General features: G+C 55.4%; 1 protein-coding gene across 1 annotated transcript in view; it reads right to left on the bottom strand.

Annotated features, from left to right (window-relative positions):
• Positions 1-26,826, bottom strand: part of ARHGAP8 (Rho GTPase activating protein 8) — a 72,237-nt gene that overhangs the window by 34,477 nt on the left and 10,934 nt on the right. The window contains exons 2-5 of the mRNA XM_069491845.1: positions 13,953-14,094; positions 6,910-6,997; positions 4,278-4,409; positions 951-1,037 (exon numbers count right to left, since the gene is read on the bottom strand). Coding sequence (XP_069347946.1) covers positions 951-1,037; positions 4,278-4,409; positions 6,910-6,997; positions 13,953-14,031 — 386 coding nt within the window. The 5' untranslated portion in view covers positions 14,032-14,094. The remainder of the gene's footprint in view (positions 1-950; positions 1,038-4,277; positions 4,410-6,909; positions 6,998-13,952; positions 14,095-26,826) is intronic.

The raw sequence follows: 26,826 nt of genomic DNA, 5'->3' as shown, positions 1-26,826 counted from the left end.
GGCAGGGCTCTGAGGCCTCACCATCCCCTTGAACTCGAGCTCCCGACACTGAGGCAGAATCGTCCAGCAGGAGAGAGCCTACGTGTGCAGGAAGCCGAATGAGGTGGCCACTTTTCTGGGCTGTGGCTTCATCTCTTATTTGGGCTGCTGTGCGGGAAAGGGTTAACTCAGCAGGCCTGGGGTGTCCAAACCCTGCACCTTCCAAAGGGAGCTCCGGCCCTCGGCCTGCTCCCGGGTGGAAACCTCGCAGCCCGTGGAACACCCTGCCTGAGACGGTGTCTCTCTGCACACCCGGGGCCGGGGACCACACCACAGTCTGTGCCACCAGTGAAAGGGTGGGGCCCTGGGCTGAGTTCAGGAGGGGCCGAGTAACTGAGGCCAGCGTGTGGGTGCTCCACGCCTGCATGACTGACCCCCAGCAAAAACCCTGGGCACAGGCTCAGGGGGCTTCCCTGCTTAGCAACACCCTCCCCCGCGGCACACGCTGCTACTGGGAGAAGCAGCGCTGTCGGGAGGAGCCCGCCGGGGGGGCAGCTGGGAGCTCTGCCTGGACTCTGGACTCTGCCCAAATGTGCCTTTTACCTTTGCCCGTGTCCCTCCTCTGTAAGAGACCCCGACAGCGAGAATGACAGCCTTTCCGAGACCTGTGCGTCCCCCTAGCGTAACACAGGTGACTGTATAATGTGGGTGCTCAGGCCAGCGGAGGACTTTAAACACCAGGTGCGAACCTCACAGGTGTCTCAGGCCGGCGCTGCTGTCCTCGACCCTCAGTCGGTCACAGAGCGTGACCCGGGGTAGCCTGTGACCCACTGCAGACCCCCAGGGTGGGTGGGGCGCCAGGACACATGGGCACCCGAGATGGGATCTCCGTGGTACTTGGACAGAGTCCCAGGGACACGGAGGACCGAGAGCCCCCACCCCCAGGAGGGCCTCCCCCGAACCACCCGTACCTGATGAGGGGCCTGAAGATGTTCCACAGGACCCTGATGAACTTGGTGGGGTGCACCACGTACAGCGCCTTCAGGTTCTTCTTGTATCTGGGGAGGGAAGCGTGAGGTGACTTCCGGCCACTAGACTCAGAGACACCCTAAGCCAGATAACCACAGGGCAGTCGCCTCAACCACGAGTCTCAGAATATTTTCTTTCTCATCAGGGCCAATTTAAGGGATTCAAATAAAAAATAGCAGGGGTTTGAACTTGGGGAAAGTCAGGATCCTTGTCCCCCGCCACCAGGCATGCACATCGCGCGTTACACCTTGCAGAGCACACACGTGTCTGTGGTAGCCGCGTGGTGGACACCTATGTAAAGGTGGCTGCTGTCTGTCTCTTCCCGACTCTGTCCAGTGATGTCACATTGGTAGCTTGAAACTGGCCAGGGTGGCAGGATTTACACCACAGAAACACGAGAACGGTACCAGCCAGCCCCCACGCCGTGCCCGAGAGCTGGTTGTTGAACGTGTGAAACCACCAGGCCGGACCCAGGATGGAGCGGGCAGGGCGGGGAGCCACAGGCCCGGCAAGAGGTGCCTGAGCCCAGGGGGCACAGGGAGGGCGTCCGAGCGGGGGCGCAAGGGGGCCGCAGCCCAGGTGGGGTTTTGGAGCCCAGGCTGGGTGAGGAAGGGCCACACACGGAGAAGAGGGCACAGCACAGAAAGTGACACAGCCAGGATGAGCCCCCTGGCGAGGGAGCGTGTGCAAAAGGCAGGTCGAGCTCCTAGTGTCCGGACCGTGGTCTCCCGCAGTGTTCTCCCCTGCAGGGAACCAGGGCGCCCCGAGACACGGCCGGCGATGCCTGAGCTGGGGCGAGAAAATACAAGCGTGAGAGGGGCCTGGGGCGCCTTGTGCCGGGAAGGGAGGAAAGTGCCGGAAGAGCAGCGGGACGTGTCAGGAGCCGGGAGTGGCCCGAAGGGACGCCCAAGGAGCAATTGATCCCTAAAATAAATCAGGATAGCAATGGATTATAACCCACTGAATGAAATAGGAAGTCCCATGTCCGTATTGACACAAATAAGCAAAGACAAGGAAAAGCTCTCCCTTAGGTACCGGTACAATGCCAGCTAATGACTGAAATCGCCATTTGGCCATCGTAGTGATAATGAAGCCGAGACGCAGCAGTGAGGGTTAAAAGTACCACGAACAGTTTTCAATAAGAGCAGGACGTTTATAGTCTCAAAGTATCTCCCCAAGAAATGCTAGTTAATTCTTTTTTAAATAGGCTCTCAGTGCAGGGCAGGGGCGGCCGGCAGTGACTTCTGGTTGTCCAGGAGCCCAGAGGGCGGCTGCCACCAAGTCCAGCCTCAGACTGAGCTGCAGGTGGCTGTCATTAGGTGTCACCCATGGCAGGAGCCCTTCGGTGAGGCCAGCACTCCTGGAAGCGGGTCATGAACACTTGTGTGCGAACCAGTGTACCCTCGAAAGGCGTGACCCAGCAGGATGGCCTGGAGGGGCAGAAGCCAACAGCAGAGAAGACGGGAAAGGAAGTGGGAGGCCTGACGGGGGCAGCAGTGGCAGACTGAAAACCTTCATTGCATAAATCTCATCTAACCGGATTTGGAGCTCCACTTGCACACCTCCAGTGACAGGGAACTCACCACCCCTACAGACACTCTATTGTTGGATGGTTTTGACACTTACAGCGTCCTCCTCCTTGCTTCCACTGAGTCAAAATCCTTACCCTACCCCCAGCCCCACCCCACCCGCCTTGCTGGGAGCGGGAGACTCACAACAGAACACGCTGCCTCCTTCCATCTGACAACTTGAAGACCGAGCCCACCACCTTCCTCCCACCCCTGCCTGGTCCCCTCTGGCCCAGGTTAAGTGACCGCGGACGGAAGCCTCCCTTCCCGAAGGCTCCGCTCAACACCCTGCGGGCGCCCACGGCCTCCACACGCAGGCTGGCGACGTCACCTTCTGCTTAGGCGCTGCCAGCAACATGGTTCCAACTCCTCGGCTAGACTTAGACCTCTGTCACTGGCACACCTTGCCTAATTTTAAGGAATTCTGCTGTTTTCTCCCACATGGACGTTATCCATGACTATACGGAGACACTGGCAGCAGGCCCCTCCCCCTAGGAAAGGACAGGGACAGCCTTGGGCTGATGTGGGGTGTTTCTCTGGGCTGATTCGTGGCAAGTGAGAAGCAGGGGGTCCCTCAAGGAATCTGGGGTATATCTTAGAAGAAGGAAAACCCAGAGGCATCTAGGATACCAACATTAACAGTCTATGAGCCAAACATATTGCACAGTTGATTGTTATGCAAGACATCTCTCAGGAAAAAGTCTGCCAACTCCAGGCCACAGCTGAGTGGTGAGCAGCGTGGGGTGGGAGAGGGAGGTGGGGGCCTGGGGTGGGTCCTGCCCAGCCACGCACAAGCTGAGTGATCTCGGGTAAGTTTCTTGCTCTCTGGGGCCTCTGTGTCCTCGTCTATAAAATGGGGCTGCCCCGCCCCCGACACAAGGCGCCAGAAAGCTCCTCGCACGGACTGTCAAGTAAGCAGGAAGGGCATTCCATGAAGAAACAGTTGTGTGGTTGTTTCTTTGCCAACTATTCACTAGACCAGGGGTTGGCAAATGGGTACACAGGTCAAATCCAGCCTGCTGCCTGCTTTTATACAGCCTGCAAGCTAAAGGTGGTTTTTATATTTTTAAGTAGTTGAAAAAAAATCAAAAGAATACTATTTTGGCTGATGTGGTGGCTCATGCCTGTAGTCCCAGTACTTTGGGAGGTCAAACTGGGAGGATCACTTAAGGACAGGAGTTTGAGATCAGCCTGGGCAACATAGCAAGACCCCATCTCTACAAAAAATTAAAAACTTAGCCAGGCATGGTGGTGCACACCTGTAGTCCCAGCTACTCAGGAGGCTGAGGCAGGAGGACCATTTAAGCCCAGGAGTTTGAGGTTGCACTCCAGCCTGGGCAACAGGGCCAGACCCTGTCTCAAAAAAAAAAAAAAAAAAAGAGAGAGAGAGAAAGAATACTATTTCATAACATGAAATTCACATTCAGCATTTATAAATAAAATTTTTCTGGAACACAGTCCTGCAGAGTTGAGTCACTGCCACGGAATGGATGGCCCAAAAAGCTAAAATATTTACTGGCCCTTTAAGAACAAGAGTGCTGATCCCTACCTGCGAGGAGGCGAGCCCCGCCTATCCCACTGCACAGCCTGTGCCCCTCCTGGCCCAATGCCTCCTACCCGGCCCAATGCCTCCTACCGCCACAGGCAGCCCGCACCCATGTGGCCTGCCCACCGCGTCCCTGGAGGCTCGCGGACACGCACTTCCTGTCGAACTCCTTGTAGGCGCTCTGCAGCCAGCTCAGGGAAGGCTTGTTCCGGCTGTTCAGCCCGTAGTGGAAGTAGACGATGGTGTAATCGTTCTCCACGTACTGGTCCAGTGTGTACTTCAAATACCTGGGCCAAAACACAAGATTTGGTTACGAAAATCACCCATTTACTACTGAAACCAAACATGCTTCCCAAACAGATTCTCCCTCTGGAGGGAGCACGGCCCTGCCGGCACCCTGACTTTGGGTTTCTGTCCTCCAGAACTGTGACAGAAGGAATCTCTGTGCACTGTTACTGGCGCCCCGGGGAGCCAGCACACAGGGTGAGCTGGGATTTGAACCCAGGACTGTCTCTCTGTGCACTGTTACCGGAGCCCCGGGGAGCCAGCACACAGGGTGAGCTGGGATTTGAGCCCAGGACTGTCTCTCTGTGTACCATTACCGGAGCCCTGGGGAGCCAGCACACAGGGTGAGCTGGGATTTGAACCCAGGACTGTCTGTCTCTCTGTGCACCGTTACCGGAGACCCGGGAAGCCAGCACACAGGGTGAGCTGGGATTTGAACCCAGGACTGTCTCTCTGTGCACCGTTACCGGAGACCCGGGAAGCCAGCACACAGGGTGAGCTGGGATTTGAACCCAGGACTGTGTGCCCGCACTGCCCTCGCCGTGCACCCAACCCACAGGCGCTTCCTCCGCACCATCCTGCTTCCTTTCCAACGCGAGCAGGTCCTCCTCTCCAGATCAGCTCCCCAATATCTGGCTGCTCATTGCAAAGGCAGAGCCTGACTCTGCGCCTGTCACCCGACCACCTCCTATGGTATCAGCGCTACCCGTTTCCCACTGACCACGTTCCATCCTCCCTGCCACACCTGGGAAGCGCCGTCTGAATGTCACCCACGGGAAAGGGCTCGCCCAGCCACCTGCAGGAGGATGGGCTGCAGAAGGACCACCCTACCCCTGCACCATCCTGCTGGCCGGGGGTCCTCACACTGAGCTGGTCGGGCTGAGACCCCTCACACCAGGGTGCCCCGTGTCGTCACCTGGAGGACAGCCTGCAATGAACCCGGCCAGGTGCTCTCCCAGGAAGGCAGGCCGGGCTGCTCTGAGGCTGTGGCTCGGTGCCCGTGTGGTCAGGAGAAAGCCCCGGCAGCCTCCGCCCACCTGCAGGTGCCCGGCTGGCCTCGCACCGCTCAGAACCCGGCTCCTCCTTGGCCGGACAGCATCAGGGCGCCCCGTCAAGAGCCCACACGCTCTGAACCGCAGGCCTCGCGCGTGCTTTACTCACTTAACTCTCCCAAAGACCCTGTGAGGCAGGTACTATTGTCCCCATCTTACAGACAAGTCCACGGAGGCCAGTTGGGGTGGTGAACCGAGCAAGGGGCCGAGCCAGGATTTAACCGAGCAGTCTGGCTCCGAAGTCCACACTGTCCTGCCTTCCCAGAGCCTCGCGCTGCCACCTGCGCCTGCTCCCATCCCATCGCCTGCTCTGATGTACAGAAGTGATGCTGATCTGACCTCACGAAGCACTGGGTTCCGCCCACCTGTCGTAGATGCAACCTCAACACCTGTCCGCCCTGCGGCGCGCCGTCTCAAACACCATTTGGGCCAAGCCACCGCACTTCGTCAACTCGTCCTCTTGGAACCCAGATCACGGCCTGGGTGCAAGCGTCTCTGAGCCACTGAGAACTGGTCACTTCTAAGGATGGTCACTTTTGCATTTCTCAAATGACTCTTTTCAAGAAAGGGGAAATCAGGGCAATGTCTTTGCCCAGCTCATTTGTCCACTCGGGACACTGCCAGGGACAACATTGAGCCGGTGTCTCCCACATGGCAGGCGCTTGATAAATGCCGCTGAGCCACCGACAACAGCAGCGGCAGGCCCCGGACTCTTGTCCTGGGTTTGAACAGTGCCCCCCACGTCCATGCAGAACTGCTATTTAGAAACAGGGTCTTTGCTGATGCAATTAGTTAAGATGAGATCACACAGGACTAGTGTAGCCCCAAGTCCAAGGCCTGGTGTCCTTCTAAGAGGAGGAGGAGACAAAGGGGAAAAGGCCATGTGGAGTCAGAGGCAGAGATGAGGTGACGTGGCCACAAGCCAAAACACCTGGAGCTGAATGAGGCAGGAAGGACCCTGCCCTGGAGCCTGGGGGCTGGGGCGAGGGGCACCGCCCTGCCCACACCTCGGTCTGCACGGCTGGCCTCCGGAACCGTGGGGAGCACACGTCTGTCAGTCTAAGCTGCCAAGCGTGTGGCCGTTTGCTGTGGCGCCACAGGACACTCGCACAGCTCCGGAAGGCGTTCCTGGGGGGAGGCCCAGGGAGGCCCGAAGGAGCAGCGTGTGGGGGAGGCCTGGCGGTGTGCAGCCACCTCTTCTGGGGGCCGGCCTCACACCCAGGGTCAGGGGACTGTCCCCGACTCCGGAGGGAGGCACCCGCAGCCCTGGCGGCTGCGAGAAAAACAAACCCAGCTCTACCCTGTGCTGCTGGCAACGGCCGCGTGGCCCGGTGACAGGGAGTGTCCTCAGATGGCCTCACGTGGCCCGGGGCCCCAGGGCAGAGGAGGTGACTAGGGTGGGGTGGACGGAGGGACAGAGACGGCGGAGACAGAAGTCCGGGAAACTTACTCCAGCAAGCGCTGGTGGTTGAGCTCGTGGGAGGGAGGCATCCGGCAGCAGCTGAACGTGACAACTCGTCTTCCAAAGCTGTCGTCCCCTGGAGGAGCAGACACAGGGTGAGCCTCTGCGCCACCTTCTCTGGAGAACCCCCAGGCACTTAACAAAAAGCAGCCGGCCATGCCCGAGCCGGGAGGCACCTGCGGCCGGCATTCTTCAAAGGTGACACCGGCAGTGTACCCACAACACGCCACTTCGCGCACGCTGCCAAGTTCATCCCGGGTTCACCTTCATGACCAGCCCATCTTACAGATGGAACTCGGAGCCCAGCAGGGTTAAGTCACCAGTGCAAAGCCACACAGCTGCTGACAGCACCGAGGATTTAAATCTGAACACATCTGACTTCAAAGCCAACGTCTGGCCACTCTGCACCCCTCCCTCAGGTCCCCTCTAGGACCATGGGCCCTGGAGGAGACCAGGGTGGCTTGGGGGACGGTGACTCCTGGGCACAACCTCACGTGTGGGGTTCGGGAGCTCTCTCAGGGGTGCCGATGCTCGACCCTACCTCCATCACGGCCCAGGTCACCCTGTGCCGTGATTGTCTCTGGACACATCTGTGCCCACCAGGGACAGCTGGAGAAAGGGGTCCTCCTTGAGAGCTGGGACCGAGTCTGATCACCTGTGTCCCCAGAACCCGGGCTCAGGGCCAAGCACACAGCAGGCGCTTAGCAGGATAAAAACCAGAACAGCCTCTTTCTGGCTGCAAGGACCCTCCACACACACGCTGCCCCCTCCTCTTCCAGTGCCCCTACGCTCTACCCACCTGTGGCCAGAGAGCTGTCGGGAGACCCCCAGCCCACGTCTGCCTCCTCTCCCTGCCCAGGGCCCTGAGAGAGGACCCCCAGCGCACAGGATGCCCTCGGGAAGGCTGTGGCAGTGACTAAAGCCACATGTGGGGACCAGACAGCCGATGTCGCATCCAGCCCCCGCCTCCTGGATCCTCAGAGCCTTCTTATCTCATAGCCAGGGCTGGGGACACAGGGACCAGGCAGCTGCCCCACTTCCCAGCACTCCCAGCTTCCTATGACAATTGAACGCACAAGGACACAAGTAAGTTCAACTCTTGACACTGCCGAGGTGACAACAGAGAGAGAGAGATGCCAGGCGGCAGGGAGGGAGCCCAGCACCACACTGGGCCCCTCGTCAGGGGAACAACGGGGGACACCCGGGTCCCCTCCCCGGCCGTAGCCTGGCCCCACCAGCCCCTGCCCCTCCCGGCCCAGCGGATTCCTCCATTTCTTGGACGGCATCTTCCTGCCCTGAGCTGTCCCACTTGGAATGTCCCCTCCTCTGCCAAGGGCTATGCAAAGGGACCAAGGCCCTGGTGTCTGTGGGGGTCTTCGTCTCCCAGGGGGCCTGAGGCACCCAGGTGGGGTCTGGGGACAGGACACGTGGAGCAGGGACGAGCCCCTGGGCACAGCCCGTGGCACGCACCCTCTTCCTGACCTCACACAGGAGGGAGGAGCCCCACCCGCTCGCTCCAGCCCCGCTCACCGTGCATGGCATTTAAATTTAAATGAACTTAAATAAGGTTAAAAATCCAGCTCCTCAGTGCCACATCTCAGGTGTTCGGTAGTCTCCCGTGGCCAGACTGCGCTGGGACACTCCCACCACACGGAAGTTCCGTCGGGCAGCGCTGACCTTGAGGGCGGACCTCAGGGACGGGGCCCAGGGCGGCTCAGCCTGCCTCTAACCTGGGGTCGTGGGCTGAATGGTGCCCACCCCCAAAAAACTCATGCCCACCTGGAATGTGATCTTATTTGGAAAAGGGTCATTGCAGATCTAATTAGTTAAGGGTCCAGATAAGACCATCCTGGATTCAGGGTGGGCTCCAAATCCAACGACTAACATCTTCGAAAGAGACAGGAGCAGGGATCTGAGAACAGACGCTCGAGGGAGGCAGCCACGTGACGGAGGAAGCAGAGAATGGCAGCCACAAGCCGGGAACGCCGAGGACGGCCGCAGCCACTGGAAGTGGGGGGAGGCATGCCATGCCATCTCCCTCGGAACCACCCTGCAGACGCCCTGCTTGCAGACTTAGGGCCTCCACAACCGTGCAAGAACACACGGGTGCTGTTTGTGCCTTCGTTAGGGCAGCCCCAGGAGACTGACACACCTGGATGAGGGTTCCTTGCTGCCCACCAGGACACCCGGCTCTACACGGGGCAGCTGCCCAGACCCAGCCAGCAGCCGTCGTGTGTGTCAGCCTGCGCGTCTCCCCAGACGCAGGATCCTGGGCTGCGGCCAAATGCCACCATCGGTGGCTCCCTGCTGTCCTTAGGAGAAAGTCCCAGCTGCTCACCCAGCACACTGAAGCCCTGCCCTCCTCTCCTCTCACCCCTGCAAGCCGTACCCCACTGCCCTGGAGCCTTCCAGACCTCTCGTGCCACCTTCTCTCTGCCTCCTGTGTCCACGTGCTGTTGCCCAGCCCCCACCGCATCCTCCCACCCCCTTTGCCTAACCCCAACTGTCCTCCCACCCCCTTTGCCTAACCCCAACCGTCCTCCCACCCCCTTTGCCTAACCCCAACCGTCCTCCCACCCCCTTTGCCTAACCCCAACCGTCCTCCCACCCCCTTTGCCTAACCCCAACCGTCCTCCCACCCCCTTTGCCTAACCCCAACCGTCCTCCCACCCCCTTTGCCTAACCCCAACCGTCCTCCCACCCCCTTTGCCTAACCCCAACCGTCCTCCCACCCCCTTTGCCTAACCCCAACCGTCCTCCCGGCTCAGCTCACCTGCCTCGTACCCAGAGAGGCTCCCTGCTCCCCTGCCCACTGCCCAGCTCAGCCCCGGGCTCATGCAGACACCTACTTCCCTGGACTGAAAGGCCCCTGAGGGCAGGGACTTTGTCCTGCTCAGTCCCAAACTACGTCCAATAATCACTGATTGACCAAAGGATTGATTATGGAAAGATCATCAGGAACCTGAAGGGGACCCTTCTAGAAACGTACATGACTGCAAACTCACTTTTCTTGTTAGTATTTACGTCTGTTCTCAGAGCGTGTCCTTGAAATGAGAAAGAACTGCAGAGCTTTCTCACCCCCGAAGCTCTGCAAGGTCATGGATTAAGACTGCACACATGCAGGCGTGCATATGCACGCACATGCACACACGTGGATGCGCACACATGAACACACGCATAAACACGCGGGCACACAGGCACGCAGACACATGCAGGCGCACACACAGAGTGTGAGCTCTCCGATGTCCTCGCCCGGCTGCCTGCCCAGGGAGCTGCTTTTTATTTAGGACACGCATCCGATTCTTCCCAGGAGCCTGGCAGCCGCTCTGATGATCAGAATTCTAGAGCAATTTCACAGTTTCCAAATACAGCATCCTTCTCGTTGCACAGGTTCCTTACGAATTCTGGGCATGCTTTCCGTTTGTTTAGGAAGCTCCTGTTTGAAACGCTTGCACTTGAACCCACACATTTATTTGCTTCCCTTGCCAAATGGGAGTTTTGGGACACAAAACCTTTGATGACTGTGCCTGAAAGTACAGACTGTTTTCCAGACCATTTCTACATCGTGGTGGCCAGGGTTCCACAGCTGACCTTGGCCCCCGTGGGACGAAGGGGAAAAGAACAACTTTGCTTCTAAAGCTACGAATCATTTATGCAGCGACTGAAGAAACAAGGAACTAAATGCCGCTAGGGCTGGAAGAGAAAGTTCACATCAGCATCAAAAGGTCAAAAGAATGGCGCCATCTCCGGAACAAGACCAAGCGCAGACGTCTGAGGCCTTCCACACTGCCAGCTGCCTGGATCGGACTCCCCGGAACATTCGGCACCCACTTGTTCAGCTGCCAGCGCTGCATCTGTGCTAACGCCGTCCGCCAGCATGAGCGAATACCCCTTCCTGTGCCCTGGGAACACAGGCCAGCGTATCGAAAACAGCCTTCAAAATGATGTGACGTGGAAGGAAATGAAAACTATCAATAAAATGCAAATTCTGCAAGGCATCAGATTAATTCATGACCCTATTTCTCCCCTCGCTGTTTCAACGTCACACCATTCGCTGTCTCTGCGGTGGGAGAAGCCCAGTTTATGAATGAGGAAGCGGTTCCCAGAGCTGTTACCTGCCCTGGTGGACTTTCGAGCCAGTCACCTCCTCACCGTCTCCCAGCGAATTAAAACGCAGAACAAAGGCAGTGGCAGTCTACCCAGAGGGGTTCGGGAGTGCGTCTGCTTTGGTTTTTGGCTTTTGTTTGAAGGCTGCCAACCGCTTTTGCAGAAGTGGAAGGAATTTGTGTCCTGCAGGAAAGCCCGGTGGGGTCTAATGGGTCGGTGGGGTCTAATGGGTCGTGCGGGAAGATCTGGACGTGAGGGAGTGGCTGCGTGTCTGGCAGGACCAGATCCGGCCTGTCCTCCTTCTCTCCCCAACACTCCCTGTAGCCACAAGATTCCACCTCCTCTGCTCAGGCCCTCGGATCTGGAACCTTCCATCTCCCCATTCTGCTTCCTACCACCAGACTATCTCCACTCTGAGCGCTCAGCCTCAGACCCAGGCCCCAAAACACACACTTAGCACCACAACGACCACTTCTTAAAATACTAAAGCCAACTGTATTTACAAAACACTACTCTCAGGCCAGGCACGGTGGCTCACGCCTGTAACCCTAACACTCTGGGAGGCCGAGGTGGGAGGATTGCTTGAGGTCAGGAGTTACAGACCAGCATGAGCAAGAGTAAGACCCCATCTCTACTAAAAATAGAAAAATTAGCCAGGCATGGTGGCATAAGCCTGTAGTCCTAGCTCCTTGGGAGGCTGAGGCAGGAGGATTGCTTGAGCCCAGGAGTTTGAGGTTGCTGTGAGCTGTGATAATGCCACTGCACTCTAGCCAGAGCAATAGAGCAAGACTCTGTCTCAAAAAAATAAATAAATAAATAAATAAGGCCGGGCGCGGTGGCTCACGCCTGTAATCCTAGCACTCTGGGAGGCCGAGGTGGGCGGATCGTTTGAGCTCAGGAGTTCGAGACCAGCCTGAGCAAGAGCGAGACCCCACCTCTACTAAAAATAGAAAGAAATTATATGGACAGCTAAAAATATATATAGAAAAAATTAGCCGGGCATGGTGGCGCATGCCTGTAGTCCCAGCTACTTGGGAGGCTGAGACAGGAGGATCGCTTGAGCTCAGGAGTTTGAGGTTGCTGTGAGCTAGGCTGACGCCACGGCACTCTAGCCTGGGCAACAGAGTGAGACTCTGTCTCAAAAAAAAAAAAAATAAATAAATAAATAAATAAATAAATTTTAAAAGGCTCAATGATGAGCTGTTTATAAGAGATATACTTGTGCAGAGACTCAGGTTGAAAGGAAAAAGACGAAAGAGACACGCCCTACCAACATCAGTGCCACGGCTGTTGTGGTTATATTAATATCAAAAAAACTGGAAGAAGACAAAGAGTGTTACTGGACATAAAGAAGGCTACTTAATAACCATAAAAGGTGAATACATCAAGAAGACGTAATAATCCTAATTATATATGCTCCTAGGAACAAGGCATCAAAACATACAGAGCAGAGACAGACAGAACTAAGCAGAGACATTTACAAAGTCCAACGTGGGGAGCTTTGAACACTCCTCTGTCAGTAAAATTGATCGGAGCAGACGGAAATATTAGTAAGGATATAGACAATCTGAACAACCCAATTATTAATCAACCTAACTGAAATACACAGAACACTCTACCCAGCAATGCATAACATATTCTTTACAAGTACATACAAGGCTTTTGGTTCTCAAACTTTTAGGTCTCAGAACCCGTCAATATTCTTTTTTTTTTTTTTTTTTTTTTTTGAGACAGAGTCTCGCTCTGTTGCCCAGGCTAGAGTCCCGTGACGTCAGCCCAGCTCACAGCAACCTCAAACTCCTGGGCTCAAGCAATCCTCCTGCCTCAGCCTCCCGAGTAGCTGGGACTACAGGCATGTGTCACCATGCCTGCCTAATTTTTCTACGTATATTTTTAGCTGTCCATATAATTTCTTTCTATTTTTAGTAGAGATGGGGTCTCGCTCTTGCTCATGCTGGTCTCAAACTCCTGACCTCAAGCGACTCTCCCACCTTAGTCTCCCAGAGTGCTCGGATTACAGGTGTGAGCCACCTCATCCAGCTCAAAGGGCTTTTTTTGCCGGGGGAGGAAAAATGCATGTGGGTGATATTTACAGATATTTACCATATTAGAAAACTAAAATAGAAAATTCAAAATTATTTATTTAAAAATAATAATCCCATTGCATGTTAACAAACATTGTTATGTCTTATGAAAAATAACTATTTCCTCCCTTCCCTTTGTTGCCATCTGACCCGTGGATCCACGTTCCCCATTGGGTCCTGCATCCTTCCACCTAAACCCTAAAGGTATTCTAAAAAGGACATCTGGGGCTTCAAATGATGGGGTGCCCGTCAAATCCCTGCCCCTCGGTGCTCCTCCTGTACGTGGCGAGCACTGAAATATGTGCTGTGCACGTTTCGGGGGGTCTTCAACTGTTTGAGAACTGTGCCTCTTTTGTCCACTGTCTGGACAAGGTTCCAGGCTCCTCAGAGGTGACAGCTAATGGTTGTGGAGTTCGGTGTAGGGGACACAGAGGTGAGGGTCAGAGTCACCGCCCACAAGGGTCTGATCTACACTGAAGCGATGTGATATGTTCCGCTCTGCCCGGCTGCTGCTCACGGGGCTGCTGTCTCCAAGTGTTTGCAGATGTTTGTTGCTTTGGGCCCTTTATTAATAAAACAATCCGCTAAATTTCAGCCTCTGCTCTTTAAAGGCTGGCAGGACACTGCCCCGGGGCTCCTCGGAGCGCTTGGGCGATGCTTTGACAGGCTTGTGACTGCTTGCTCAGGACACCGGCAGGCACTCTGGTTCCGATTACAGCTGTCACTCTGTGTGCACAGCCGGCTGGGCGAGGCAGCCCCTGAGGAGGCTGCCCACCGCCCCGGGGCCCGGAGGAAGGTGAGCACTGCCCGGATCCGGGGACTCCTCAGCTGGGGACTTACCTGCCAACTGCAGGATGCTGTGTCTGGCCACATCGTAGAAGGGGTGACTTGTGCTCAGCGTGGGGTCCTGGCCAGCCATGGGCACTGCCGAGGCCTTCTCACTGCACCCAGCTCAGCCGCCTCCTCCTCACTCCCCACAGCTCTACAGCAGACAAAGATGAAGGTCAGCGTCTTCTGAGTAAGGCGTGGAACGAGAGAACCTCCTGAGGTCCTTTGACAAGACAGTCACCCTGCCTCTGCTGCACACTCACTGTGTGCCTACCTGGGCTGTGCACCCACCATGTGCCCACCCATTCCAGTACCAGAAAAATGAGACCCAGGGGTTGGATATTGTCCATATTGACAGCAGTGGAAACTAAGGCTCAGAGAGGGAGAATGACTTGCCCCAGGTCACACAGCTATTTGGCATGAGGGTGTGGACTTAAACTTGGGCCCCCAGATCCAAATTCCAACCCAGGCCCTCCTTGAAAGCTGCTGACGCTGGCAGCCGGCAGGAAGCCGGTGCTGCCTACAGCGGCAGGGTGGGCTGGGGCTGAGCACAGAAATGGGGCCGGAAGAAAGGACCGTCTTCCAGAGTTAAATTTTAGCAGGGGAGGTTCTCTCATGTAAAACAAATCTTTTCAGCTGGAAAAAGAACGGGAACTTTAAACTTCAAGGTTAGAGTAGACTCAGTTCCCAGACGTAGTGGGTTGAACCGTGTCTCTCCAAAGTTCACGTCTGCCTGGAACCTCAGGATGAGGCCTTATTTGGAAACAGGGTCTTCAGGGATGTAATTAGTTAAGACAAGGTCTCACTGGACTAGGGGTGGGCCCTAAATCCAATGACTGGTGTCTCTATAAAGAGGGGAGACAAAAGAAGGCCGAGTGCAGACATAGGCAGGGACTGGAGTGACGCTGCCACAGCCAAGGGACACCCGAGACCACCAGAAGCTGCAAGAGGCAAGAAAGGACCCTCCCCTGGGGCCTTCAGAGTGCGGCTCTGGCGACACCTGGATTCTGGACCTCTGGTTTCCAGAGCTGTGAGAGTAACTTTCTGCCGTTTTAAGCCCCCCGGTTTGTGGCAATTTGCTGGGGCAGCCCCGGGAGACTGACGGAATCGACCCGCTGAGCTACAGTGCCCAGGGGCAGGATGGTCCGATGGGGACCACAGAGGTAGCCCCGGCTCTTCCTGACAAATTCCAGGGGTGATTCTGACTCGAGGCCAGGTTTGAGATCCACCCCTGGACCGACACCCCCCACAAAGGGCCGCACCGGGAGGATGATGGGGGAGAGGTTCCACCCCACTGGGCCACGTGGTCTGGAAGCTGCACCTCCTCACCCTCCTGGTCCCAGCCCCCCCAGTCCTCAGGGTGACTACGGCTATTGACCTCAGCACCACTCCGTGAGGCAGCGGGGAGGGCCCTGCTTATCAACAGGCGTGACCTGTCCCGGAGCGGGGTCAGTATGGGATGCGGCACCCAGCCAATCGCAAGCATGTGTTGAGTACCACTACGTGCCAAGGACACTTTCAGATGGTGGGGACACCGCACCAAACAGGCAAAGTCCCTGTGGTGAGCAGAATACAGGCCTCCCAACGGTGTCCACGTCCTACTCCCTGGAACCTGTGGATGGGACCTTCCGTGGCAAAAGGGATTCTGCAGCTGCGACCAGGTTAAGGATTCTGAGATGAGGAGATTACCCTGGATTATCCCAGTGGCCCAAAGCACAGTGGTCTCTCAGTGCCCAAGAGGGACGGGCTCCAGGAACCCCCCAGGACACCAAAATCCCTGCTGCTCCTGTTCCTTATATAAAGTGATGTCAACAAGAAGTTTGCCGAGGCCACGCAGGGGCAGGGGACAGGGGAGGATGGCTCCGCCACCAACTGTCATCAGAGGCACAACCTACCCCCACCCCGTCTGCCCTGGCCACGCTGTGCCCAACAGGACGATGCCCGCGGCACAGCCATGACCCGCAGTCCAGGCCGGCAGTCCCGCAGTAAGAGGGTCCTGGCGAACGGACAGGGCGGACAGTAACCATCTTAGCCAACAGCATCCCTCCCCCACCAGAACACCCCCACTTTCTCTCTCATACACACACACACACACACACACACGCACACACACAGCCCATGCGATGGCACCAGGAATGGAACGCGTGACCTAAGCTTGGCCAGTCACAGCACCAAACTCCCTGAGCCACAGAGATGAGTTCAGGAATGATCACACGACCCAACCCGGTCCAAACACAGTAAATTCCAAGACTTAAAAGCTACTGAGAAAAGATACTTTTAAAAAATTCCCTGTGTTGGACCTAAACCTGGGAAGATATGGGTCTGGAACTACCAAAGGTCACCACATGGAACTTGAGAAAAATGAAGCCAGTGACACAAGACAGTGTTGAGAGACGGAAAAAAAAAAAACACAAAAATCAAGTCCCTAAAACACTGCACCTAGATCCAGCTGTACCCGAATGTGAAGCTCCAATAAATCTCCTTTTGTGCTTAAGTCAGTTTGGGTTAGAGAGGACGTGTCACGTCTAACAAAACAAGTGTCATTTTTCTTTGAAAAATCAGTGCATATTAAAAAAACTTGGTGAAATCGGCCTCAACATTCTCTACTTTAGCAGAATAAAACGGTCGATGCATTTTCTATTTTGGTACAAGTAAATGAACTTCATCTCTGACAAATTCCTCGGGGGAAACCTGTCTAAACATCAGAGCTGTAACAGGCACCGCCGACTTCGCCCAACACACACAGCCCTGGATCTCACACCCACCCTAAGGGCAGCAGTTAGAAGCCATCTACGCTCACTCAGCCAGGCCTGGGGGACGCTGCTGTCCCCTTGATCCCAGCCTCTCTGTTGCGGCAAGATAACACCATCTTTTAAGGAGCACGGCTTGCTCCATTTTGCCTCATTAAATACCCCCACCTCCCCCTGCTCCACATTCATTACTACGTAGCAACATGACACAGCGACTTTAAAGGAATTTTAAGAGGAAACGGCTGCCCTGACTCAGGGCTACAATTTTTCTTTTTGCACATTCCCCTCCAGTCTTTGCCCACAGGCACCCAGAGTTTATAAAGTCATCATCAGGCCCACGTACATTTTGTAATCAACTCTGTCCACTCAAACCCCACATCAACCTGGAGCAGCCCCAGGCCCCCAAATATTTAGCCCAATGCCCAGGCCACAGGAGCAGGGCCCAGCGCCACCTGGGCTGGGAGTTGGTGTCCCTTGCTGCAGTGGGAAGGGCAGATCCGAGGGGCAGGTGCAGAATGCAGACTACCTACCTGTGTAGGTGGCACAATCTGTGACGTGCCCCGAGGCTGGATCTCACCCCACGGCCCTGCCCTGCCTCCAGCGTCGGGCTGCTGAGACCAAAGAGGAGCACTGCGGTGGGTGGGGCAGGGGAGTCCTCCCCTCCGATGCCCTGCCTCCCCGCACCATGTGTGCCTCCCTCTTGCTCTTCAGCTGCAGGGGTGGTAGTAACGGGTCACAGGCCACCCCTCCTGGTTTCCGAGGCCCTGCCCACACCTCAGAGCACAGCCCCGGGTTCCACTCTCCAGCACGCCAAGGACTTCACAGGCTGCAGCTGAGACTCAGAGACCCGGGATTCAAAACAAGTGTTCCACAGTCTGCAAAGTCCTTTTCCAAATATGTTGTTTAATTCTCACACACTCCACTCTGTCATCATCCCCATTTAAAGATGGGAAAACTGAGGCCCAGGGAGCCGAGGGTGGCTCGCTGCCCAATGCCACACCGCCGGTCGGGGTGGGGACCCCTCGCTGTCAGGCAGCCCTGCATGAGCTGCACAATCTCCCTGGCCTCAGTCTTCCCGTTGGTGTTGTGACTTAGACACCCCCGGCCTTGAAGAGCTGTGGTGGCAGTTAAATGACAATGTGTGTGAAGCACTTAAGAGCAGGCACACAACTTATCTAAACTTTTTTTTTTTTTTTTTTTTTTTTTTTGAGACAGAGTCTCGCTCTGGTGCCCAGGCTAGAGTGCCGTGGCGTCAGCCTAGCTCACAGCAACCTCAAACTCCTGGGCTCAAACGATCCTCCTGCCTCAGCCTCCCAAGTAGCTGGGACTACAGGTGTGCACCACCATGCCCGGCTAATTTTTTCTGTTTTTAGTTGTTTGGCTAATTTCTTTTTATTTTTAGTGAGACAGGGTCTCGCTCTTACTCAGGCTGGTCTCGAACTTCTGAGCTCAAGCGACCCTCCCACCTTGGCCTTGCAGAGTGCTGGGATTACAGGCGTGAGCCACTGCGCCGGCCTACACATTTGTTAAATGACCGTGAGACTGCATAGACAAGGATCCCAGATAAAAACCCAAGAATATCATAAATGTCTAGAGCTGGGACCAGAGCCTTCAGAGAAGTGGTTTCTCAACATCTCGGACCAGGAAGAAAGTAGAAACTGCCCCGTCCCACTGAACGGCTGCCCCACCCACCTCTGGGGGCACCGGTGACAACCAGGGCTGCGGCCACACTTGGAAAGTGGTTGTTACAGCAGTGGACCCAGTATGTGGACATGACAGAAAACCATATTCTATATAACCTATTATATAATAGATAATATATACATAATATAATGCTCATGTTATATATTAACATGTGATAATACATCAACATATGTTAGAATGTCATATATTACTATATTCTAATATAATAAATTATAATATATAATGTATTGTTATTTATAGAAAATTATATAATAAAGAAAACTAATTTGAAAAGCACATCCCCCCACTTCCTTGACCCCGCTCTGCAGGCCTCATTGAAGATGTTTTCAGACAAACTTTCTTAACCAAAGTGAAATCATTCTATACCTGTCGTTCTATCACCTGCTTTTTTCACCCAACATCTCTACCCTGTGTCACATGGCCCAGCCCACACCTAAGCCAGCAAGGGGGAAAAAAAAAACGCTGTACCTTTAAATATGTTTAGTTGTGAGTTCTTCAAATACCCAGACCATACTCAGATTTCCCCAAATGACCCCAAAAATGTCTGTGACAACTGGTTTGTCCAAGCCAGTCTCTGGTCTAGTCTCTGACACGGCTGCTGTGTCGTAAAGTCTCTGGTTCTAGCACATTCTGTTCCTGTGACCCCAGCGATTGGCTTCCCTGCAGTGTCAGATCTGACCAGGCCTCCTCGTGGGTCTCCTGCCCCCTGGAGCCCTGACATGGGGGGAGCGTCCACAGGGGCAGGGGCTCAGTAGATGTCGGGTCTGCGCACGGCCTCATGACAGAGGACACAGAGCACCCGCTGCCGCCCTGGGGAGCAGAAAGCGTCGGAGGGGCCCGCGGCCAGCGGCACTCGGGCACCTAGTTCGGCATGGCCGACTCGCTGACGTGGGGAAGGTGGGATTGAACCCGGCCTCTCGCCCAGGATCAGGGCCCAGCTGGTCAGGACAGACAACCCGCCCAGGGCCCAGGTTGAGCCAGTCTTAACTGGGGGCTGGGTGAGAGAGAGAGGAGGGGATCGGAAGCAGGTTGGAACTGGGGCAGAAGTGGACGAAGGGCGAGGCCCCAGTTTCTGCTGCACAGAGAACAGCCCAGACCCTCGATTCCTACCCGACGGCCTGAGGAGCTCCCGGAAGGAGAGGGACACTGCGTGTCCTCGGCCGCTGTCAGCGGAGCAACAAGCCACAGTGAAGATTCAGGCCCAACAAAAGCAACGCTCTTTGAATTTCCGGCAAAAGAAAGACGTCTAAGGCAGCGTTTGGATTAGATTTCCCCGCCTGGCCAGTGGGCAAAAGGGCTACCACGCTCTGGCCACGGATTTTCTTGCTGGGGAATGTTTGCCAGGACTTTCTCCAAGCAGAGGAGCTCGGAGCTTCTACTTAATGAGTGGTGGACGAAATGCTTACAAACCAAGATGTGCGTTTAAGCACCAGATGGGGAGTCGGCAGCCAGGGTCTGGGCCCAGCCCTGGTCCCGGCCCCCGGCAGGCACAAATGGCCCAGGCCTGGCCCCAGGGGGAGGGGCAGGGGGTTCCTGGTGAAGAACAGCAGAGCATTGTGGGAGCAGAACAGTCTAGACTTGGGGAACAAATGCTAGAGAGACGCAGCAGGTCCTGAGCAGAGGAAGGACGTGGGGCTGAGACGATAAGCAGAAGGTTCTAGAACCTGCAATACCTCCAGGAGTCTGAGGGCAAAGAGGCCACCCCGGAATAGCAGAAGCAGCCTTGCAGGAGGGGCAGACCTTGCGACACAGAGACAGCACCCAAGGACACGGGGAGGCAGGAACACTGCCCACAGCAGATGCCTATAGGTTGATAAGACCAGCTCAACCCGGGGCCTGGGCAGGTTGTCTGTTCTGACCAGCCAGACCCTGGCTCCCTGCTGTCCTGCCTGCTGGGGTAACCCGTATTTTCCTTAATTGGTTCTGGAATGATCCCCCTGAAAGCCCCAGGCGTGTCCCACCCCTGCCCCTCCCCAGGAGCAGTTCTTCCACCTTCTCCCCGACCCGAGAGCATCCCCCAGGGGCCACAGAGCCATCCAGGCTCAAGCCCCAGTCACTTTCTGCACCTTCTCGTTTATCTAACCGCCAGGCATCTCCTTATGTTTAAATGCCACCATCTCCCCAGTGGCTGCTCTGCCTGCCCGGACAGCTGCGGGGTGGGGGCAGCCCGGGGAGGAATCAAGGCTAGACGGTTTGTCCCCCTGGGCTTTGCTTCCAGACGGGAACAGTAGCAGTGCCCACCTCAGGGGGTGGCCGTGAGCCTAGAGGGGACAGGGAAAGTGTCTGCTGGGAGTGGACGATGAGTCCCTTCCCTGCCCCAGCCTCCAGCACCCTCCATAGGGCCCGCCTTTGCGTGACGTGACTGCACAGACCCGGGTCACACACTGGGCCCCCCAAGGGCAAGGGGCTGCTCCCGCAGTGTCTGCCCCGGCCCTGGGGCCTGGCACAGAGCGAGGACTGAGCAGCCCCAGACGCGTGGCGGGGGGGCCTGGAAGGGGCCTGGCAGGGTGGGCGCCAACAGACTTGTAGGGGTGAAGAAGGGAGGCTGGGGACACACAGAGGGGACAGGGCCATGGGGGGCCCTTAGGAGCAGGAGCTTGGAGTGTTGGAGTGTTGGACTGAGGGGCAGGATGGCAAACACCAGCAAACACCCCTTCCTGCCTGCACCGCCCACCCCAGCATGTGGCCCGCAGTGTGTGGCGTCATCGTCATCGTTAGCTCTTGCTTCAGCCACTCAGCGAGTCAGCAAGTCCCCCCAGTGCCCGGTGCCAGGAACCGCTAGCTAAGCCTCAGTAATTCAGAATAAAAGGGAAACAGAGGGAAGGCCGTTTACATTAATGAAAAATCTGAGCTACGGGCGGCTGAGAAAGACACAGTGTTTTACGACTTTCAAACAGGGCAGGTGGCACTTCAGGACATGGCGCCTGCCCGAGGCCCCGCCGCACGGCAGACCCGGGAATGTCTTAATCGGCACAAGGACCGATGGGGGCTCAGGAAGCCTCTGGGAACAGCTTGTTCCTGTGGCGTCTTCAGGGGACGGGAAGGTCCTTGAAATCTCAGACTAGGGCTTGGCACTTGGGACTCGAGTTCGGGAGGTGACCTGCTCCTTCCTGATTTTCCACCCAGGAGCACAGGACTCACTCCGAGTGGCCATATAATATTACCATCAATAAACTGATTAAAAATGAAATACGAGCTGTGACAAAAAAGAATTCAGGTACTAAACATTTCCCTTAAGGGAAGAGTAATGTCCCTTCCAGGTTCTGACGAGGGAAAGGCCTGCTGTTGGCTGAGCGGGGGCCACCCACGGCGGCTTTAGGGGGACAACGAGCCCAGCCCAGTCGCCCAGACGCCGACCGCCGCCTCTCTGCCGACCCAAGACCTCGGCCGGCCCATCCGGTACACGAAACACTGGTGCCCAGTAGCAGAAATGCTCAGAGCACTCACTGCCCCTTCCGTTTATGCTGCCCCAAGAGACCTCAGCCGCTCGGAATTTCTGTGAATATTAATACCCTCCCAAATTGTTAAGAAATATCAGTAAGGAAGAAAATAGTCAAATGTCACACAGCGTCTGCCACCATAAAGACATCACATCATAAAGCCATTTCTCGGTTGGTGGATAAACGCCATCATGGGACGCTCACCACCTCCCCGGGCTCAGGTCTGCTGCCAAAACATGCTCCTCGCCGAGACTGAACTCCATCCCTATCGACAGGGTCCAGGCTTCACTTTAACCCTCTAACGCTGAAAACAGCCTGGTGTGGGAGGAAAAGCACAGGATTTGGGGTACAGTGGCATAAATTTAAGCCCCCCAAGCAGAACGAGTGTGGGCCCTGCAGCCAGCTCCCCTGGAGAACCTTTGGCAACTGTCTCAACCTCTCTGTGTCCCTGTCTCCTAGTTTATCAAATGGGAAGGGCAGCAGCCCCCTCCTCACGGGAAGGTTATGAGGACAGCCAGATAACGTGGCACATCGCCCAGGGTGGACCCTGGCACATGGTGTGCGCAGTAATGTCCACAACCATCGTCATCATAGTATAAAAAAAATGTTAATAATTCTACGTTTCACGTAGTTTTGCAAATCCCATACCATCCTGGTGTCCTAAAACATCTGTCTTGTGAAGCATGTTAATACTCTGGCTGACAATTAGTGAAAACTAAGCTTAAGTGTCTTGCAGGAAAGGAAGGCACTGTATCTATATCACAGCACTTAGGTCTCAATTCACTGACCAGAACACCGTAGAGTTTATAAATAAGCATCTTAAAACACAAATGCAGGCCGGGCATGGTAGCTCACGCCTGTAATGCTAACACTTTGGGAGGCCCAGGTAGGAGGACTGCTTGAGGCCAGGGGTTTGAGGCTGCAGTGAGCTATGATGACATCGCTGCACTCTAGCCTGGGCAACAGAGTGAGACCCTGTCTCTACAAAAACTAGAAAAAATTGGCCAGGTGTGGTAGCACACACCTATAGTCCCAGCTACTCAGGAGGCTGAGGCAGGAGGATCGCTAGAGCCCAACAGTTGGAGGTTGCTGTGAGCTAGGCTGACACCATAAAAAAAAAAAAAAAAAAAAAAGAATTTTCTAAACCTGAGCTACTAGTATATAAAAAACCTACAATTAACATCATACTGAATGGTGAAAGGCTGAAATGTTTTCAGAACAACGAGAGCCCCTCTCACACTTCTATTCAACACTACTGGAGGTCCCACCCACTGTAATAAGAAAAAGAAATAAAAGGCATAAAGATTGAAAAGGAAGATGAACAAAACTTTACTTAAAAACTACATTATCATATACACAGAAAATCCTAAGGAATCTACAAAAGAACGACTACGGCCAATACACACGGTTAGCAGGGTTGTAGGGAAAAGTTAATATACAAAATCAATTCTATTTCTATATGCAAGCAGTGAACATATTGGAAATTAAAATTTAAAAATCCATTAACAATAGCACCAAAAATTACAAAATACTTAGGGATAAAACAAAAAATATGCTTAATCTGCACATAGAAAACTACAAAACACTGTTGAAAAAAATTAAAGGGACCTAAATAAATGGGGAAATAAATCAAGTTCATGAATTAAAAGGCATAATATTGGCTGGGCACAGTGGCTCACGCCTGTAATCCTAGCACTCTGGGAGGCTGAGGCGGGTAGATCATTTGAGCTCAGGAGTTCAAGACCAGCCTGAGCAAGAGCGAGACCTCGTCTCTACTAAAAATAGAAAGAAATTATCTGGCCAACTAAAAATATATAGAAAAAATTAGCCAGGCATGGTAGCCCATGCCTGTAGTCCCAGCTACTCAGGAGGCTGAGACAGAAAGATTGTTTGAGCCCAAGAGTTTGAGGTTGCTGTGAGCTGGGCTGACGCCACAGCACTCTAGCCCAGGCAACAGAGGGAGACTCTGTCTCAAAAAAAAAAAAAAAGGCATAATATTGTTAAGATGTCAATTCTTCTCAAATCAGTCTATAAATTCAAACACAATCGCAACCAAAATCCTAGCAAGCTTTTTCATAGAAATTAATAAATTGATTCCAAAACTTATTTGGAATTTAAAAGGGCCGAGAATAGCAAAAACAACTTTAAAAAAAAGCAAGCGGGAAGAGTTTCGGGTTTCAAGACCTCTCACAAAGCTACAACTCGCAGGACAGTGGTGTTGGCACGGAGACATACAGATGTCTGGGATGGAACAGAAAGCCCAGCAATAGTCCCCCGTGTGCACGTTCCAGCGATTTGCGGGAAGTGTTTCAGGCCAAGTCCGTCGGGGCCGCGAACACTCAGGTGGAGGCTGAACAGGGCGCTCACAAAAGCCCACGGCTGACCACCGCCCAGACCCCAAGTGCACGGCAGAGGGAAAAAAAACGTACCTCGAGGACAGGACCCCAGCAGTCACCAGCTCAGCCAAGGAGCAAGCCTAGAGCATCACGGCCGTGGCACAACCTGCCGTCACCTGCGTCTGATGTGCTGCAACAGGAAGGGTGCGCACCTGTGAAGAACTCGTGCCCAAAAGGTCTAACTGGAATCCAATTAAGCCTCCATGTCTAGTGTTCGGTTTAGAGGAAATGCCCCTAGGATCCAAGAACGACAGGTGTGACACCCCGGGGGCGGGAAACGAGAGAAACCCAGACCGAGAGACATTCTACAAGACAACTGGCCTGGTCTCTGTAAAAGTTGATGCCATTTTTAAAAAAGGAGCAGAAGGCGGGTGACCTTCAGACTGCAAGACGCCAAAGAGACACAGTCAAGAGCAGTGTGCATAAGACAGCCGTGCAAACGTCCCGGGGACAGTTGGGGAATCTGGATGTGGCTCGAACAGGTGACGATGTTAAGGAATTACTAGTCATTTTCTTAGGTGTGAAAATGGTATCGGGTTATACATGAGAAGGCCGTTATGTTCAGGAGACGTACGCTAAAATACTCGGCAGGGAATGCCAGGGCTCTGCCGCTTACCTCCAGTGGTTCAGCTAAAGGAGGGAGGGACACAGGGCGGGGGGAGGTGAGGAGAGAGGGGGAGAGAGGCGTCCCCAATGAATGATAGCGATTTCTGAATCAAGGTAAGGAGTATATGTGTGCCCTCGGTAATATTCCCTAAATGTTTCTGTAGCCTGAACAATTTCCATAACAGTTGTGGTTGAACGAGGGAGAGGAGGAAGGAAGGGAGGGAGGGAGGAAGCCCTGGCAGAGCTCCATCACCCCGACAAAGTCCAACTTCCCCATTCATCAGAGAACAAAACTGCGGCCCGTCCAGGACAGACACTTGCTTGCTCGAGGCCACATAGCAAATCAGCCCAGGACGCCCCCACTGCTCCCATCTCTTTACATTTTCTTGTCCCGGACACAGGTAAGCCCAGGTTTTTCCACTTTCAGAGCCAAATAGTTTTCACTGGTTTCAACTGGCCTCCTCCCTCCACCTCTCGCTTGCGCCCCCACCCCGTACTCCCTGAAGCCCCTGCCACCTGCTCCCTCAGGTTGGACTCTGCTGCCAGGCTGCTGTGTGGCCTTGGCCAAGGGCTGTGCCCTCTCTGGGCTGTCTGGGCAAGGAGGAGCCCAGGACGGGGGAGAGTGGGGAGGAAAGGGTGGCCAAGACCCGCGGAGGGCACCCTGGGGCAGAGGCCGTGGGAGCACAGGCAGCCAAGGTCTCGGGGCAGCACGGGCTCACACAACACGCCTTCTCCGTATTTCACACGCGCACATACACGAACTTACGGGTACATACACGTCCCGGCTTCTCTGTGCCTGCGGTTCTGGGCCCTCGTCTGACACTCCTTCCTACCCCAGTGTAGACGCTTCCAGACCCGACCTCCAACAACCCAACACCACACACCAGGGACAGGCCCTGCCACCACTCGCCCCGAAGTCTCCAGCAGGCCGCGGCCGCCTGTGTTTTTCCGCAGTCACCTGATCTGGGGACCACACCACGGCTTCTGAGGGCAGTGGAGGCAGAAGGGTGGGGGCGGTGGAGCCAGCTGGAGGGGCCCCAGCACGGACTGAGGATCGGGTTCGCCTCCTGGCAGGGTGCAGGGCGCCGAGCACCGGCAGGGGAGGCCCAGCGTGCCCACCTGGCCCCAGGCAGGAACCCAGTGCCTCGGGGGCAGCTCGCTGGGGCCCTGGGAGGGGCGTGGGGGCGACAGCCAGGCTGGGACCCTGTACCCACACCCCACGGGGAGCCACCCTGCCTGCTCTGAAAGCGAGAAGAGGAACCCAATCGTCTACACCCACAGCTGAGGACTCGGCCAGAGGCGGCGGTCAGGAAGGAGCCCACACAGGAAGCCCAGCCAGGGAGGAACTCGCCACACGTTGGTCACTTGTCCCTCAGCTGCCCGACAAGCCCTGGCACAGGAGGGATGAGGGTTGCTCCTGCCCTCAGGGGACACCTAGGCCTGTGGGGACTCCCCGTCACCCTGTTCCACGTGAACCTCCCAAAGCTTGATGAGGGGAGAAAGGACGAGTTCCAGCCAGGCCAGGCCCGCCCCGTCCCCACTCCCAGCCCCGGACACCCCTGCAGCCTCCCCAAGCTCCCAGAGTCCTGAGTGAGCCCCTTTTGTGGGCTAGCCTGGACCTGGCCCTCACCAACGACATAGCTTCAGTCATAACCTTGGCACAAGCCAAACAGGCTGGAAGCAAATTTCTGGGGGCACCAGGTCCCACCAAGACACATCGCCCTCCCTGAAAATGCCAGGGCACCTCCTAAGGTGCCCGCCTGTCCCAGGGGAGGGGGCAGGTCTGGAGCGTTCTTGCTTCAGAGCCCGGCGGGAGACACCAGGGTGAACCACCAAAACGGACCCCCAATCCTCTTCCTCCTCTGCCCCGGGGAAAGGCCTCCCAGCTACAAGCCCGCTGGCAGCCTGAAGGGCCCAGGTGAGGCCCTGGGGGTCTCTGAGCCCACTTGCAGCCCCCAGGGCCACTCAGCGGCCACAGGACCGTGCTCGG

The sequence above is a fragment of the Eulemur rufifrons genome, chromosome 16 (assembly GCF_041146395.1).
Source record: "Eulemur rufifrons isolate Redbay chromosome 16, OSU_ERuf_1, whole genome shotgun sequence".
Lineage (NCBI taxonomy): Eukaryota > Metazoa > Chordata > Mammalia > Primates > Lemuridae > Eulemur > Eulemur rufifrons.
Note: the sequence above shows the minus strand (reverse complement) of the source record. Positions and strands in the feature narration are given on the sequence as shown.